Raw genomic sequence first — 16,858 nt, 5'->3', positions numbered from 1 at the left:
AAAAATACTATAAAAAATATAGAAATTATTAAATTTTCCTTTTATTTTGTTTAGCTTTTTCACAAATATTAGTAGATAAGACCTTTTTTTTAAATTTTGAAAAAATTTAGACCAAAATAGTTTCTTTATTTTTTGAAGAATTTGTTATTGTTTTCCTGCGATTTGTTACACTTTTTGAAGGCAAATTACATAGGAATTATTATACTTTTTGGTTTGTGTTAAACTTGATTTAGAAATAAACACATATTATTATGATTTTACAATCATAAAATTGATTTTAATTCGTACCTATACATTGAAAGGAAAATCGAAGAAAAAACGTATATCATTTTGAGGTTTCCGCTCCAAGTGGTAGATGGTGTGGAAAGCTATTTCCCAAGTCCCAATAACAAACAAGTGACCAGTAATGCTTTTCAAATGCTCTTTTGAGACATCAGAAGAGAAACGAGGATTTAATGTACTTTCGTGGTATGCAATATGTCATAGATACACGGAGAAAAAAAAAATGTCAACTAAAATAAGATTATGCGCACATTAAATTTCACCACCTTAAAATAAGGTGATATCCGCTTAAAATAAGGTGATTCCACTTAAACTTTGTTAAATTTAATGTGAACTTCATCTTATTTTAATGTAGGTAAATGTTAAAAACTGAGCAAAAATAAAAATTGTAAAATTATAGTCACACTTAAGCTTTAGTTGCAGTTTATCATGCTTATTTCCAACAGTGAAATAGCACTATGATAAGGTACTCGAATAGTAACCCAGCAGTTGTAGGTTCGATCCATGGTGGCTGCCAGTTTTTTTTTTAATTTGCGCATTCAAGAAATTAATGTGATTTGTCACATTAATTTAAGGTGGAAGTCATCTTAGCAAAAAAACATGCAGAAATCCGGTTAGATTTAAGTGGGATCCGCTTAATTCTATGTGGTCTCTTTTCTCCGTGTAGGAAAATCTGCATCGTAGCGTAGCTGCCTAAGGTCGGGCTCGAACCCACACCCCTAGGCTAGCAGTCAAGCACTACATCCACTGCACCATTGCCACCCGCAATGGTATTAGGACAAAAACATTAATGTTACCATTCTTTTTGTCTTTTTGTTTAAATATATTTCTTTTATAAAAATTCTAGTTTTTCCTTTTTTTTTGCGGCCCATAAAATTAAGATCCCACTTTTTTGGCCCCTCTTGACCATTAAGTTTGACATGCATGTCATGCATACAGCTGATGCAGCGGTAGCTACGCCCCTACCTCTAACATACAAGTCATAAAACTCTACGATACTAAGATGTGTTCTATAACTATACCGTTTGATAGTAATTGGATTGGGTTATAGATTTCTACTTTCTCTTTAAATAAAAGTGTTTTAGAATGGTAAAGTTTTTTTTTTATAAAGAACAAACTACAAGATTAAATTAATAAGAAATCTATGAAATTCGGTTTTTAGTTTACAGTTCAGCGTGCAACAAATTGCAATTGATTTATTGTTTGCAAATTATAAATTAAATACATTTAATTGCATTTTTACCTCTTTTTGTATTTGATGTTTAGACTCAATTTACATATTTGGAAGAACAATTTTTTCGTTTTTAAATTTTATTCAAGTATCAAACTCTAAAAAGAAAAATAGTCATGTTTTTAAATTAAAATAAAATCATCAATCACATATGCAAGTCTTTCTACAGAATTTACTATATATTAATTTTATCAATTAACCTTTATTAAAAAAAATAATTTTTTTGAAAACTCGAATATATAAAACAATCTTTACTTTGAATCGGCTGACAATAACAATTATTGGTTCTAACTTCTAATCTCGCTATTTAATTATCGTCAAAGAAGCGATAAATAGCTCCTTAAAATCGTGATTTCCGATGTTTCAAAATTTGGCTCTTAAGGTTTTGATTGTGAAGATTTTTGGCTTCTTTAATGCATTTTACAAAAATCCTCTATAAATATGATAAGAGACAACCAATTTCATTACGTTGTTTTTGTTTCTATAGGTAAATTACTTATTTGATTTCTTGCCCGTCATTGTACAAGGAATGAATTGAATCTTCAGTTTTAAAAACAGAATTATGTAAATCTATTTTTTTCAGTCAATGGGGAAAAATCCGAAAAAAGTTGTGACGTCAGCTAAGTTTGGATGCAGTTTTAAAGAGGGGTTTATCCTGAGTATAAATTTTAGTTTGCGTATTGATTGGTATTGTGCGGCGTCCGACTGGTCGGACAGAAAATTTGCAAGGGTTTTTTAAGGATTAGCTTTCTTTCTTTAGTACATCATTTTTCTCTAGGAGTTATACCTTCGTCGCGACGATTTCTCAAATTTGGCTCCTTGCTGCGACACTGCGACAAGTTGAGACAGCCATACGTAAAGCAGATCAGGGTGTTAAAAAGTTGAACATTTTGTATTTGCACGAGAGGTCTCGGGTTCGAATCCCAAGACAGCCTAATATTTGTGTATTTTTCTTATACCTATTATTATTTTTCCAGGCAACAAATTCTGTATATAAGATAAAATCGATTGATGGTGGTTTGGCGAGGTAAGTAAGTAAAGGCAAAAATAGAAGCTTGCGCAGAAAATAGATATATGTAGGTACTTATTCAAATGCGCAATCGCTTTTATCTTAAGCAAAGTCTCTGTTTCTAGTCAAGTGACTCGCAGTGTAGACCTACTTTTAAGTTTTTTGAAAATGATTTCAAAAATTATTTTTTTAATGTGCTTTTCGCTTTTAAGGTCACAAAATGTTTTCAATCATAAATGATCTCCAAAATATTTCTGCACTGTTCATTATGAAAAGTGACTCACCGGCCACGGCATTTTAATTACACATTTCTAGATCGGAAAAACACGACGCGCTCTTAACAACATGCGACTGTAATTTTTTTTCTGTTACCTACTCAAAAATTCTTGCGCGTAATACAAAATAGAAATGAAAACTCCAATAGAAATATTAACATCACTATTCAACACAAAAAAGGCAATTGTTCATTGGAAATACAAAATACTACTTTGCTTTTTATGTTGAAATATTAAATTAGCAATATAAAAATAGATTAGGAAGGTATAGGCGTATAGGTATACCTACTAACATAAAAGAATATGCAAGATTATTAACAAATTTAGCAAAAATCATTAGATATCCTATATATAAATACATAATGTAGTATAAGCACGATAAATCAAACATAGACTTTAAAATAGTCTGCAATAAAAATAAAATGCACCATCGGATAGGGATCATAAATTATGGGATTTATTTGAAAAAACCGTACAAGTTCTTTTTGAACAAATACATTTTGTACACAGAAATATATATGTGTAGATATACATAAGCTGCATGGGCATATTACTTCATACACTAAAACAAAAACACATTTTCAAGCTCAATTTTTTATTCAATGTTCCTATTTCTTTTACATTATAAAAATTTATAAAAGAACACACATTTTGTAGGTAGGTACTCAAGTGCTTCTACTTCATTTTTCTTTTTTAATTATTCAAAAAATAAGTTATTAGGAACCACTTTGTGAGTTTGATTTTTATAACGGTTTTAGGTTACCAAAAGTAGAAGCCAAAGTTTTTCCTGGTTAAATCTCAATTTTTGGCTGTAAAAACGCCATTTGAAAAAAGAACGAAAGATGTTTTCTACTATAATTTGAAAAAAATTGCCAATAGATCTGAATACAAATAGTTTGATCTTTTGTGTTTAGTTACTGTTATTGGAGATATCCACAACAGAATTACATATCATCTTTTTAACAAATATCTTTCTGTGTGAAAATATTGTAAAACATATAGATTTGCTTGTTTTATTCTTGTATTTATGATGTTTTTGCTTGAGAGGAATTTTTCTAGGTACTTTATTAGTTAAACATCATTTTGTTATAATTACTTGTTTTTATCTTTTTAAAAGTGCCTATGTTCAAAAATCATTTAGGATAGCAATTGATAAATTTTATAACAAACAACTAAAACGCTTTGAAAGTAGGTAGGTGCCTAGAACAATTTCAGGAAGTATGTACCTACGTTTATGGTGCCTATGTTTCTCAAATCTGTATATCACTTACGCTATTAAAAATTCAATAAGAATACCGGAATTGAGCAAATTTTGTTTTAAAATTTTAATGTTTGTTTAAATTTAACTTTGTTTTCTAGTTTGTGAACTTACCTAAACTGCATACACAGATGAATAATAATGCACATAACATTTGGTAAACTATTTGCACCTCCATTTTGTTTATTTGATATTTTTCAATTGAATATTTTCTTTTTTTATGGATAATATTAAAGCTATCACTATTTCTTTTTTTACTTCATACACACAAGCTATTGTTTGCACATTTAACTTCCTTTACAATCGTTTCACAATAATATTGAGTGAGTTGATTTGCGCTCACAACACGGAAGGTGTTTACAATTTTGACTGCAATAAACTTCGCTAGTTAATTTTTATACCTATGTGACAAATTATTTAAGCCGTTATTTTAAAGTTCGGTGTTGACATTCGAAAAGTTTTTTTTATTACTTATAGTGTGCTGTTCATGATCTTAACAACCAATCTCCGCAATGGAATTTTCTTGAATGAATTGAATTTGGAAATGCAACTAGCTCCATGAAAGTGTGAGTTCAATTAGTGGTGCTGGTGAGTGGAGATATGGCGATGGCGTTAAATGATGAGTGATACTCAGGGTTCGGACTTTACTTCGATCGAAGTAGATTTATTTCGATTTTGGAAAAAAAATAAAATCTACTTCCCTACTTCTCTTTTTCAGGACCTTCTATTTCTTGATTGAAAAATATTTTTCAAATAATAAATTTAGAGAAAGGGATTTAACTTCAATTTTAAATCTGGTCGAGGCATTGAGAAATAAAGCTCAACTGAAATCTCAAAAGGTGAATGGAGGTCAATTATTCTTCAAATTCAAGATATAAATAAAGTTTATAGAAGTATGTAATTTTGACTGATTTTGAAGAATTCCTGATCAAAAATTTGTTAGATTATGCTGTTTTACCCCAAAGCATCGTTACAACCACTAAATGCGAAAGGTTTTTTGGAAAAGATCATAATAAAAAAAGTAAAGAAAATTATCTTGTTGAAAAATAATTTTTTTAGAATAAATTTTTGTAAATAAATGTTCTGAAAGTTTATTTTGAAATCTACTTCCGAAATTTTCTACTTCACTTTTTTTTCAAATTTGCTTAGAAATTTTGAAACTGAAGTACGAACCCTGGATACTGAGCTGCTGAGCACTAACACCACGACCAGACCAGACTAAGTATTAAGTAATGACAAATTGACAATGAGTAGAATTCAGTGTTGCCGGAGAGAAATATTAGAAGGTAGTACAGCAGAAAAAAAAGGGGAGTATTTTGAACAAAATAGGAGTACAGCCATTTTTTTGTCTTGAAATTTTTTTTTTAGTTTTATTTTTAATAAAATATATTAAATTAAACATAAAAAACAGAACATAAATAAATAAATTATTAATTCAAATAACAAAAGTAATAAAATATCTGTCTTATGGTAGATAGCTTAATTTATAAAAAAAAAAAAAAAAAGAATAAAAATTAGGAACTTAGATATTGTAATCACAAGATATGTATTAAATACATTAAATATAAGTGGTTTTGCAAAAATCAAGGTATTTTGATTATATGGTACCTAAGTATAAAATGATATAAGAAAAAAACAAATATTATTTTTTATACGCTTTTAAAAGTTGTTTTGAAGGATTCCATTTGTGGCAATCAACTCTATTTAACAATTCCTTGCAACTCATAATTGCATTTATTGTATTTACTTCCAATCTTTTTCGTTTTTTATCTTTGATGATAAAGAGTTGGGAAAAAACTCGTTCTGCCGCTGCGCTGCTGTGCGGAAGACTTAATAAAGCATTAACAAAATCCTTTGTCAGAGGGAAAAGTGTTTCATTAAGAGCATTTTTAATTTAATTCCATGTCGAGATTTTCAATTTCATTTTCGCTAATCAAATCGGGAATGGAAGAAATTATTGAAGTTGCACTTTCTGCTAAATTTAAAGGGTCAATGCCTGTTTCAGAATTTCGTCATCTAAATCGATTCGCTGTGAAATTTGAGCACACAGGGTTTTATAATATTCTCGGCAAACACCTTTAAACTCAATTATTACATTTATTTCAATTTTGTTTGTTTTAATAAAAAGTTCAGCTTTAGCCTCAACGTATACAGAGTTAATATTTTTTAAATAAATGTCAGAAAAATTCGGATTAGAGAGAAACTCATCGCTTAACACATCCGATTTGATAAAATTTTGTAAAATAGTTTTATAGAACGTTTTAACGTATGGCAAAAATTTATGAATCCGGACGGACTAAGATTGAAATTCTAAGTTTAGCTGCTTAGTCAACTGGAGAACATAGGATAGAAATAATAAATACAATTTTGTGGTATCATTTAGTTCTTCTTGAATATTGTGAACAAGATCTAGATTGTTGTCAGAAGATTCAAAAGAATTCTCCAAAAAATAATGTAATAATGCAGGCCACTGTTCTAGCGTTCTTGCCACAACCTGTTCAAGAGATAACCACCTAGTAAAAATTCCCTTTGAAGGTAAAAGTGCTGCCAAATTTGCATTAAATTTAAAGTACATTAAATTTATTTAGGCTGACATTACACTTTGCTACAAGTGTAAAATATTTTATGTCATTAAAAAAAATAGGAGTACGAAAGTGAAAGGAGGAGTACGGGAGTACGGAGGTGCTGAAAGTAGCACAATACTCCTATGGGAGTACTTTCGGCAACACTGGTAGAATTTCAAAGAGTATTGGAAATATTCCAGTGAGAGACGAACTACGACGATGAATGAACAATGAATTTGTTGTGACTTGTGATGTCAATGTGACTCGGCGCGACGATACGAACATAGAGGAAGGAATTCCTTTCTCTATGGATACGAATAAGAACTACGAATTGAAATACGAAAAAAGAGAATTTAATGTCGAATTCCTTTCACTGGAAAATCGAATTTTCAGCGATCTTGAAGCGATTTTTTTCTGAAAATCATGTTCCATATAAAAAAAATTCGCCTCAAACGAAGCAGAATTCGAATTTTTTTTAATCCCTCTTTTTTTGAAATGTCGAATTCCTGTCAATTGAAAAATCGAATTTTGGGCGATCTCGAAGCGAATTTTTTCTGAAAATCATGTTCCATAGAAAAAAAATTCGCCTCAAACGAAGCAGAATTCGAATTTTTTTTAATCCCTCTTTTTTGAGAGATTTAGACGGATTTTCCCACACACTCAGAACATTTGAAATTTCTCAAACGTCAAGCTGACAGTTTTCTTCGTGTTGTTTGTTTATTTGAGAACATCAACTTCAAATAAAGAGTAAATTTTAATTGAATATCGTATTTTTATTGCGGAAAAATATGAAATAAATAAAAAAAAAACAATGTGCGATCAAAATATATTTTTGCCTGGCATAGTTCTTGTGAAAAAGTCATTCTACACGTAGTACTTTTTTGAAGACGCAAAGGACCCCGCACAATTTGTATGGGAAGTGGCCCTCGGTGAAATTGTCTGAAATTTTAGTATGTTGTTCTCTTGGAGCCCTTGATCAAAAGTCGATATGGGCAGAAAGTCAAAAAATGGACAGTTTTTAAAATAACGGGTTTTTTCCGACGACCATCTCAAACCTTTTAAAAGGGATAGTAACTCTCTTATTGTGTTTTACGCTATTTTTTAGTGGAATCCATAGGTTTAAAGGGTCGCTGAAACCGAATCCGAAGTCCATTTTGCCCCATCACGTCAGATTTTCAAGATAACCTCAAAAAATATTACAGCCTCAAAAAAATTTTTTTTTTTTTATCTGGGAGTGCGACTATGTTTATTATATGTTTTTCGGGTCGCTAAAACCAAATTCGAAGTTTATTTTACCCTATCACGTCAGGTTTTCGAGATAACCTCAAAAAAGATGTTCGTTTCTTTTTTGATGTTATCTCAAAAACCTGACGTGATAGGGCAAAATAGACTTCGAATCTAGTTTTAGCGACCCAAAAAACATATATTTAGCAGTGTCGCACTCCCAGTTCAAACAAATTTTTTTTTTTTGGGCTGTGACATTTTTTGAGGTTATCTTGAAAACCTGACGTGATGGGGCAAAATGGACTTTGGATTCGGTTTCAGCGACCCTAAAAACCTATGGATTCCACATTAGAATAGCGCAAAATACAATTTAGAGAGTTACTATCCCTTTTAAAAGGTTTGAGATAGTCATCGAAAAAACCCGTTATTTTAAAAACTGTCCATTTTTCGACTTTCTGCCCATATCGACTTTTGATCAAGGGCTTCAAGAGAACAACATACTAAAATTTCAGACAATTTCACCGAGGGCCACTTCCCATACAAAATGTGCGGGGTTCTTTGACAGCTAATTTTTTTGGTTTTATTTTGTTCTTGTTTTCGTATGACGACTTCTAATATAATAGGAAATATATTCATAAGGGTTGTTTTTGTTCATAACAAAAGAATTTTAAAGGAACATTTTTCGCATTTTCGCTTTTCAAACAAAATTTTAAAATGTCAAACTTCAAATTCATAAGTGTGTGTGCAAATCGGTGTAAATCTGACTAAAAATGTGGAGTAAATCCGGGGTAATGCGTAGTACTAAAATTACACTTTTGTGGCGTCAAAGAACACAAAATGTTCAAAAGTGCAAAAATAAATACTAAAAGGGTAGTCTCATTGGAGTGAAAGAAAACGACATCAATTTCCACCTTTTATTTCCGTTCAAATAAACACACACTTTATTTCAATTCAATTTACATAAGGTCTGTTAAATGAAGAAAAACTAGAACAAAATAGATCAGAAGAGCACAAATTCTAAAAAACTGTCAGAAAAAAAAAGATCAGAAAAGTACACCTTCCTATTTTATTACATTTTACTATCAATTTTGAAACTCAAAATTAAAATAAATTTTTTTGTTAGATACCTATGACTTTTCATTCAAATAAATTATAATTAATCGGAATTTTTGTTCACATTTGAATTTTTCTTCATATTAAGATAGGGTTGCCATTCGTCCGGGTTTTCCCGGACATGTACTCTTTTTTGGCTGTGTGGGGGACGTCCGGGATAGTTTCTATCAATTGTCCGGGATTGTACTCTTTTGAAGCCTTTAAAAATCTCACTTTTTGTATGCTACTCTTAATTCATTCCATATTCAAAAAACGAATCGAGTTCATTAAAAACGAGGCGTTTTTATTTTGCTCTATTATCTGCTCAATTCTTTTTTGTGTTCTGTTCCAATATAATAAAAACTCAAAAATGTGCGTATGAGGTACTGGTTAGTGAATTCTCTGACCAACAAAAATTTATTTAAATTTTATTATTTATTACAGTAGGTACCTTATTGTAAGACTCAAGGTGCAAAATTTTAAACGATTAAGAAAAATATAAGGCCGCTTAAGTAAAATGCTAAGTCAAAAAGACAATTTCTTAACTTAAATAGTAACTTACTAAAAATTCTATTAGCATTTAACTAAGGACCAATTTTTCAATAGTCAGTTAAACAGTCATTTAGTAATTATTCCTAAGGATAGAGAAAAAATCAATTTTTCAACAAGCAGATATAGCTTATTCCTTAGAATAAAACTATCTGCTTCTTTCAGAGACGAATAAAAATTATTCTAAGGAATAATCTCAACAAAAATATTGTGTCAGTTGTCAAAGCTGTTTTGAAAGAATTTTGAAAAAAATACAGTGGAACACAAGAAAACAAAAACAATCATGAATAAGAATGACGTTTACTTTTAAATATTTTTGAATTTGACAATTTTTTTATTCTGAAGAATAAATTATTAGGTCTGTTTAATGAATCTGATCGGCACAGAAAAGATTCGAAAAGTACAAGTTTTTGTGTTTCATCAAAAAAAAATTCGCCCCAATTGTTCTAAAATCTGGCATTTTATGTTTCATGAATTTTTTCAGCACAGAAAAGTTCAAGTTTTTCTTTTCCTACTTTTTGGGTAGAGCAAGTGAGTGAAAAGTGTCAAATGTCAGCAGTTTGTTCAATTGTGAAAAAATATAATATTTTTTAATAGAAATTAAGATTTTAAAAGTAAATTTCATAAGAGTTTTCGATTAATAACAAAAAAAGAAATTCAGGAATATTTAGGGCTATTTTTTTTCACTCGGAGTTGAACATAACTTGAGAATTTTTATATTAAAATGGCCCTTAAAGTGCTAGTAAATAATTTATTTTAGTAAAAAATTATTTCAAGAAATGATTTTGAATTAAAAACTGTCAATCTTGTTAAATACGAAGTTGAACTTTTCTGTTCTTTCTTGTTCTGACAGTATTTACAAACTTGTGCTGCGCCAATCCGTTCTGTCCTAGATTTTTTTCATTAAACAGACCTATTCTTGATTGAAAAATTCAATGTTTTTATCTGATTGTTTATGAGCCTAATAACTTTATTCATCGAACAGTTAACTGACCTTTTATTAGAAGATTGAAAAATTGGCTCTAAATCGTTTAAAATTTTGAGCAATTGGATTTTGATAGAATTAAAAATTTTTTTTTTACTGTAACGACATTCCAACTTTTGTAATATTAGCTAAAATTTTTACTTTTATTTTTTTTTTGTGAAAAAAATTAGAAAAAAATGCTACGGGAACAAAGGTTAAAAATGTGATTTTTAGTTAAATTTTGAAAAGATTGTTCCACTTTTTTTTATAAAACTATGCATTCCTTTTGTCCTAGTTTTGTACTCTTTTTTGTGTCCTTATTTGTCCGGGAAAGTCCGGGATTTTACATCTCGATTACTAGTTTCGTCAAAATATATCTGGCAACCCTATATTAAGAAGATTCTAATCAGGTTTCCATCATTTTTAATTCACTTAAATATATTTATGTAAGAATAAAACAAATCAGTTGCTGTTTGACACTTCTCACTCGTTCGCTCCTCCTCAAAAGTAGGAGCAGAAAAACTCGAACTAAACTGTGCTGGAAAACTTCATGGGACACAAAATGACAAACTGTCACAGTTTAGAGCAAGGTTTTCTTTTATAGGTAATTCATGAAACACACAAACCTCTCCTTTTCGGATCTTTTCTGTTCTTTTCTGTGCGGATCAGATTCATTAAACAGACCTACTATTTACGCTCAAATAAACACACGTTTTCAATCACTATTTTTATTTGACAAAATTCAACACAATGCAAAATCGGAGCCGGAGCCGTAACTGGAGTCGGAAATGCTGTTACAACTTGTCGTACGTTTCACAGAAAGTACGCACACAAAAGCTGTGTATTTGGCGTTGCTATTCGTATCCGAAGTTGGCGTTACATGCATTACAAAAACAAAAGAAAAAGTTTACTCATGCGATGCGACTAAGAGACTCATTAATACCTTAATTTTTCTATGAAAATCGATGCGATGATGTGAGGCCTACCCGGATAATTTATACCAATACAAGCTAATAGATCAGGAGCGTCAATTTGGGAATTAATAAGCTGACGAAGAAAGATTAAGTCATTATTAACACGTCTCTGTGCTAAAATTTGCATCTAAAGAAGTTGAATGCGTTGTTCATATGGTGTCAAGTTCAAAGGATCGGTCCAAGGAAGACCTTTTAGAGCGAAGCGTACAAAATTGTGCTGAATTGATTCGACTTGAGAAGCGTACTCAAGATGGGGTCGAACGTAGCTATTGTACAAAGATAGAATAACAAATGGAGCATTAAATTCCTTTGCCCAACGTTTAACAAAACCAAGCATTGAGCTCGCTTTATTTACTATAAAATTGATTGGACACCCAAGTCTTTGAAGTTAAATACTCGACATAGCTTATGTTGCAATATGTAGTAATCAAAAATATTAATGACACGTTTTCTCGAGAATCTAATTGTTTGGCATTTAGATGAGTTAAGTGAAAGGCCATTTTTACCACACTTAACACTAAAACTGTTAATATCGCTTTGTAGAAGGATACGGTAATGGTCAGACTTAATTTCTTTGAAAATCTTCATATTATCAGCAAATATGAGAATATCATTTGAAGTTATGCACGAGATTACGTCGTTTATAGCTAAAATGAATAAAAATGGGCCAAAAACCAGTGGAATACAGGATAGTTTCGAAATAGGCCTATAATTTTTATATCTGTCTTATCACCCTTCTTGAAAACAGGAGTGAGGAATGACTTTCCAAATGGAAGGAAATTTTCCTGACTTGATGGAAAGTTTGAATAAAAATGTAAGAGACTGAACTAGGGAGATTCTAAAGTTTTTAATACTATTGGTGGCACACCATCTGGGCCAGCAGAACAATCATCATTTAAAGATGAAAGAAGGTCTAACACTGTACTTTGCAGTACATAGATGTTCGTACAACTCGTTTCGGAATATGAATGTAAATTTTTGAAATAGACTTAGTCAACAACAGTCGCATTAACAAAGGAGTTACGAAAGTTATTGGCGAAAGCGTTGCAAATGTCAAATGTTTGATGTAATGGAACATCTTCATGAGTGAAAGGAGATGGGGCAAAATTATATGGGACTTGGGCCATGAGTGTACATTAATGTGACTAGACTCGAATTGAAGCTGGAGCTTAGCATATTCAATCTATGAAGTTTTTTTTTTTGAATCGCAAGTCAGGGTCTTGAGATATAAAGCTCCAAAGTTCGTTCTGATAACCTTTACTTGTCCCTTTTATATGCAAATATCATGAGAACTATACGCGGTATATGTATGTTTATTTTTGATGTCAAATGACAGGTTGTTTTTGTACTTTTTTAACAATATATAATACATATTACACAAAACAAAGAAACGGCGAAAGAATAAAGAAAAGTAAAATATTAATTAAAAACAGAGTACTAATCTTGAACAAGTTTAAGGTTGACCTGAAATGACGACAAAAACTTAGTATGAGGCTTTGAAAATCCCAGCAAAAATAATCCGCTTTTACCAAAATCGGATAAGATTTTTTTTTCAAGATATCCCCGTAAATGTGTTTTTTTTTTGTGAAAATTCATACCAAAGCAAGGCACGAGGTCTTCAATGCAAATATTTTTTCTTATGGGTGGGGGGTCAATGTCTCTCTCTTTAGGCGGGAGGGGCAATTTTCTAAAAAATTACTTGAAATCATAAAAAAAATAATAAAAAACAACGGCAACACTTACAGTTATCAATGATACCTTTTTCAAAAGTCAGAATTATACACTTAATTTTAATTTTTAAATCAAGATATTTCCATAATTTTTTTTTTAAATAATCGATTTCAAAGTCAACATTTGGGAAAAATAAGTTTAAAAAAATACATTGGACAGATACTATTTTTGTCAAGATTGTGGAGAAATTGATTGATGAAGTTTCATTGAATTCCTTATCAAACACTGAAAACCATATCTTCTTATGCCTTCTAGTTTTTGAGAAAATTGAAAAATAAGAAAACTTTTTTCAAGTCCCTCAGTTGATTTAGTTTTTGGGGACTATTCTCTGCACCATCAGGGCTCCCCTGCGGTGAGCATACAAAGGGAATCTAGTTTTTTTTTTTAAGAAAAACAAAGCTCTTTACTAACTCTATGTGTTAACACCGATCTTTTTTGATTTTTTATAGGTAGGTACTAAAGCAAAACAGCCAAGAAAATAAAAATCTGATTAAGAACAAGTTTTTCTATTTTTCAATTTTCTCAAAACCAGAAGTTGGGTATCCATCTGCGACCTTTCTTAAAAGAGAACATTTTGCTCCAGAGCCGTTCAAAAAAGAGAACTACAAAAATAACCTTTCATTTGACATCAAAAACATACATAAACCTCTTATAGTTTTCATGATATTTGCATATAAAAGGTACAGGTAAGAGTTATCAGAAATAACTTTGGACCCTTGTATCTCAAGACCCTGACTTGCGATTTAAAAAAAAAAACTTTATAGATTGAATATACTAAGCTCCAGCTTCAATTCGAGACTAGTCTCATTAATGTACGCTCATGGCCCAAAAACGCCCCATCTCCTTTAGATATCTTTTTATTTTACTAACCAGCCAATGTTTTAATATTCCTATAATTTTGATGTTCTCAAATTTTAATTACTAGTATCTTGATTCTGAAAGAAATAAAATGAGCCCCAATAGTGTTTACAGTTTCCATAATAATAATATGAGTAAGTACATTTTTTTTACATTCGTCTACGAAAAGCAGACCTTTTTCATAATTTCAACTACGAATTGCTCTGAAAATGCTTAAAATTGGTCAGTTTTTCGTTTAGAAACAATGTATCTAAAATGGTCATGTCATGACCATTTGCTTTCAGCGGCAATTAAAATCGACTTCAGTGTTAAAATTTATACAAGTTTATATTCTTAAAAAAAAATTGTTCTGTCTGAGGGGCTAATCACCATTGTATATATATTTCATAGTACTATCATGAAGACAACCGATCTTAGGAACTCTAGTGGCAGCTTGAAAAAGCAAAATTTGTATGAAATAAACACACTGAGCGCCACCTCAAACTAGTGGTGACTTGAAGTAATACTAAATTCGACTTCATGATAGAACTATAGAAATATGTATCCAATGCTAATCACCACCCCCCCCCTCCCCCATCTCCTCTCCACGTTACGGGTATTGTAATGAGTAAATAATATTATATTATGCAATATATAGCCTGTTCTATTGGAGGTGGTAGTTTACTCGTGAGTAGAAATCTACTACAACAACTACACTTTCGTATCTCCTCGAGTAGAAGATCATGTGTTATTTGTAGTAGTTACCAGATCTACTCATGAGTAAACTACCACCTCGAATGGAACAGGGCTAACAATTCACACTATCAATTCTTGAAGGCACTTTCTACTACCTTCTACGTGCATTCAGTGATTTTTAGTGATTCTTTCCCTATTAATACACAAGCTTTCTGTACAGAGAAGCCGAAAAATTTTCATGCCCACGAATAAATGAACGTGCTGATTGGTGACGGATACCAAATCTTTTTTGTTCTAATGGTCGATAAAGTTTGAGGCAGTACACCAAATTAGCAAATTAAGTGGATATAAAAAGCGGTTATTAAGATTATTAATTGCCCATGCCTTCAGTAAGAATTAATGGACTAAATGTTAATAATAACACTGTGCTAGTTCAAAAAACCGACAAATGGCGCTCCTATCTACTAAAGATAATTCGAGTATGCTGAACACGATGGCGTCCTTAGTTTTTCAAAGTTGGCTCAGTTAAGAAAGATTTTGGCCTTTGAAATTGTCTGTTTTAAGCCCAAAATCATCGAAAAGCCCCATAACACTGGTCAACAAAATTTAACTTTTTTTTTGCCACGAGAACCAAAATATACTTTTCTAGTATTTTTTGGGGTGCTGAATCCGAATCTGAAGTCAGAAAAATTTGATTGGCCTTTGTTTTTGAAATATTACCGTTATAAAATGCTAAAAAACGTCATTTTGGCTGTTTTCGAGGTTCTGTTTTTATGTGGGGTAATTCATTACAAACAAATTTGTAAAGGTGATTATAAGAACAGATATTCTTCTTTCAAAAACTGTTTAAATTTTTCCAATATCTCTTTTATTGCTCGAGATATCTTAAGTTTCAGTTAATAAGCCAAAGAGAAACTAAATTTAATCTAAAGTTTAAGTCACTGGTCACTGGTCACATAATTTTTTCCACAAGAACCAAAATATACTTTTCTGAAGATTTTTGAATAGCTGAACTCGAATCTGCAATCAGAAAAATTCTATTAGCCTTTGTTCTTGAAATATAACCGTTATAAAAAACCTCTTTTTTGCATTTTATAACGGTAATATTTCAAAAACAGAGGCCAATCAAATTTTTCTGACTTCAGATTCGGATTCAGCACCCCAAAAAATACTAGAAAAGTATATTTTGGTTCTTGTGGCAAAAAAAAAGTTAAATTTTGTTGACCAGTGTTATGGGGCTTTTCGATGATTTTGGGCTTAAAACAGACAATTTCAAAGGCCAAAATCTTTCTTAACTGAGCCAACTTTGAAAAACTAAGGACGCCATCGTGTTCAGCATACTCGAATTATCTTTAGTAGATAGGAGCGCCATCTGTCGGTAAAAAAAGTTGCATTTTCAAGCACAGTGTAATTATTAAAACTGATGAGTTGCTATGCTATTACATCTTATCAAATAATGTTTGTCTATTTGGATTATGGTGTATTGTTGGCAATTTCTTTGGATTTACCGGATATTAAGTAGATGTGCTATGAATTCAAAAATATAAGTAGTGTGTCATTCATTTGAATAGTTAATTGTCTTTGTATTCGCATAGCAACTAGACTTATATTGTCTTTAATTTTATAATTTGCAGTCAGATTTTTGAATTTGATTTCATATCCCGTTTACTGTTACAGATTAAAAAAAATTGTGTTCGAGGTACCTACCTACAAAGGACCCTGCACATTTTGTATGGGAAGTGGCCCTCGGTGTTATGTTGTTCTCTTGAAGCTCTTCATCAAAAACAGATGTGGGCAGAAAGTCGAAAATGGACAGTTTTTAAGATAACGGTTTTTTTCTGATGACTATCTCACACCTTTTATAAGGGATAGTAATTTCCTATATTTTGCCCCATCACGTCAGCAAGAGAACCTAAAAAAATTTCACATCCTCTTTTTTTTTTGATCTGGGAGTGCGACTGTGTTAATTATATATTTTTCGGGCCGCTAAAATCAGATTCGAAATCTATTTCCCCCTATCGCGACAGGTTTTCGAGATAACCTCAAAAAAGATGTTCATTACTTTTTTCAGGTTATCTCGAAAACCTGACAAATTAGACTTTGAATCTGGTTTCAGCGACCCGAAAAACATATAGGTAATAAACATAGTTGCACTCCCAGATCAAACAAAAA

General features: G+C 31.1%; 1 protein-coding gene across 1 annotated transcript in view; it reads right to left on the bottom strand.

Annotated features, from left to right (window-relative positions):
* The window catches only part of LOC129907425 (uncharacterized), a 53,587-nt gene extending 48,985 nt beyond the window's left edge, over positions 1-4,602 (bottom strand). The window contains exon 1 of the mRNA XM_055983636.1: positions 4,170-4,602. Coding sequence (XP_055839611.1) covers positions 4,170-4,233 — 64 coding nt within the window. The 5' untranslated portion in view covers positions 4,234-4,602. The remainder of the gene's footprint in view (positions 1-4,169) is intronic.
* Between the last annotated feature and the right edge of the window lie 12,256 nt (positions 4,603-16,858).

This window comes from Episyrphus balteatus, chromosome 1 (assembly GCF_945859705.1).
Source record: "Episyrphus balteatus chromosome 1, idEpiBalt1.1, whole genome shotgun sequence".
In the NCBI taxonomy this organism is placed as follows: domain Eukaryota; kingdom Metazoa; phylum Arthropoda; class Insecta; order Diptera; family Syrphidae; genus Episyrphus; species Episyrphus balteatus.
The sequence above is the reverse complement of the archived record's forward strand: the minus strand, read 5'-3'. Positions and strand labels throughout refer to the sequence as shown.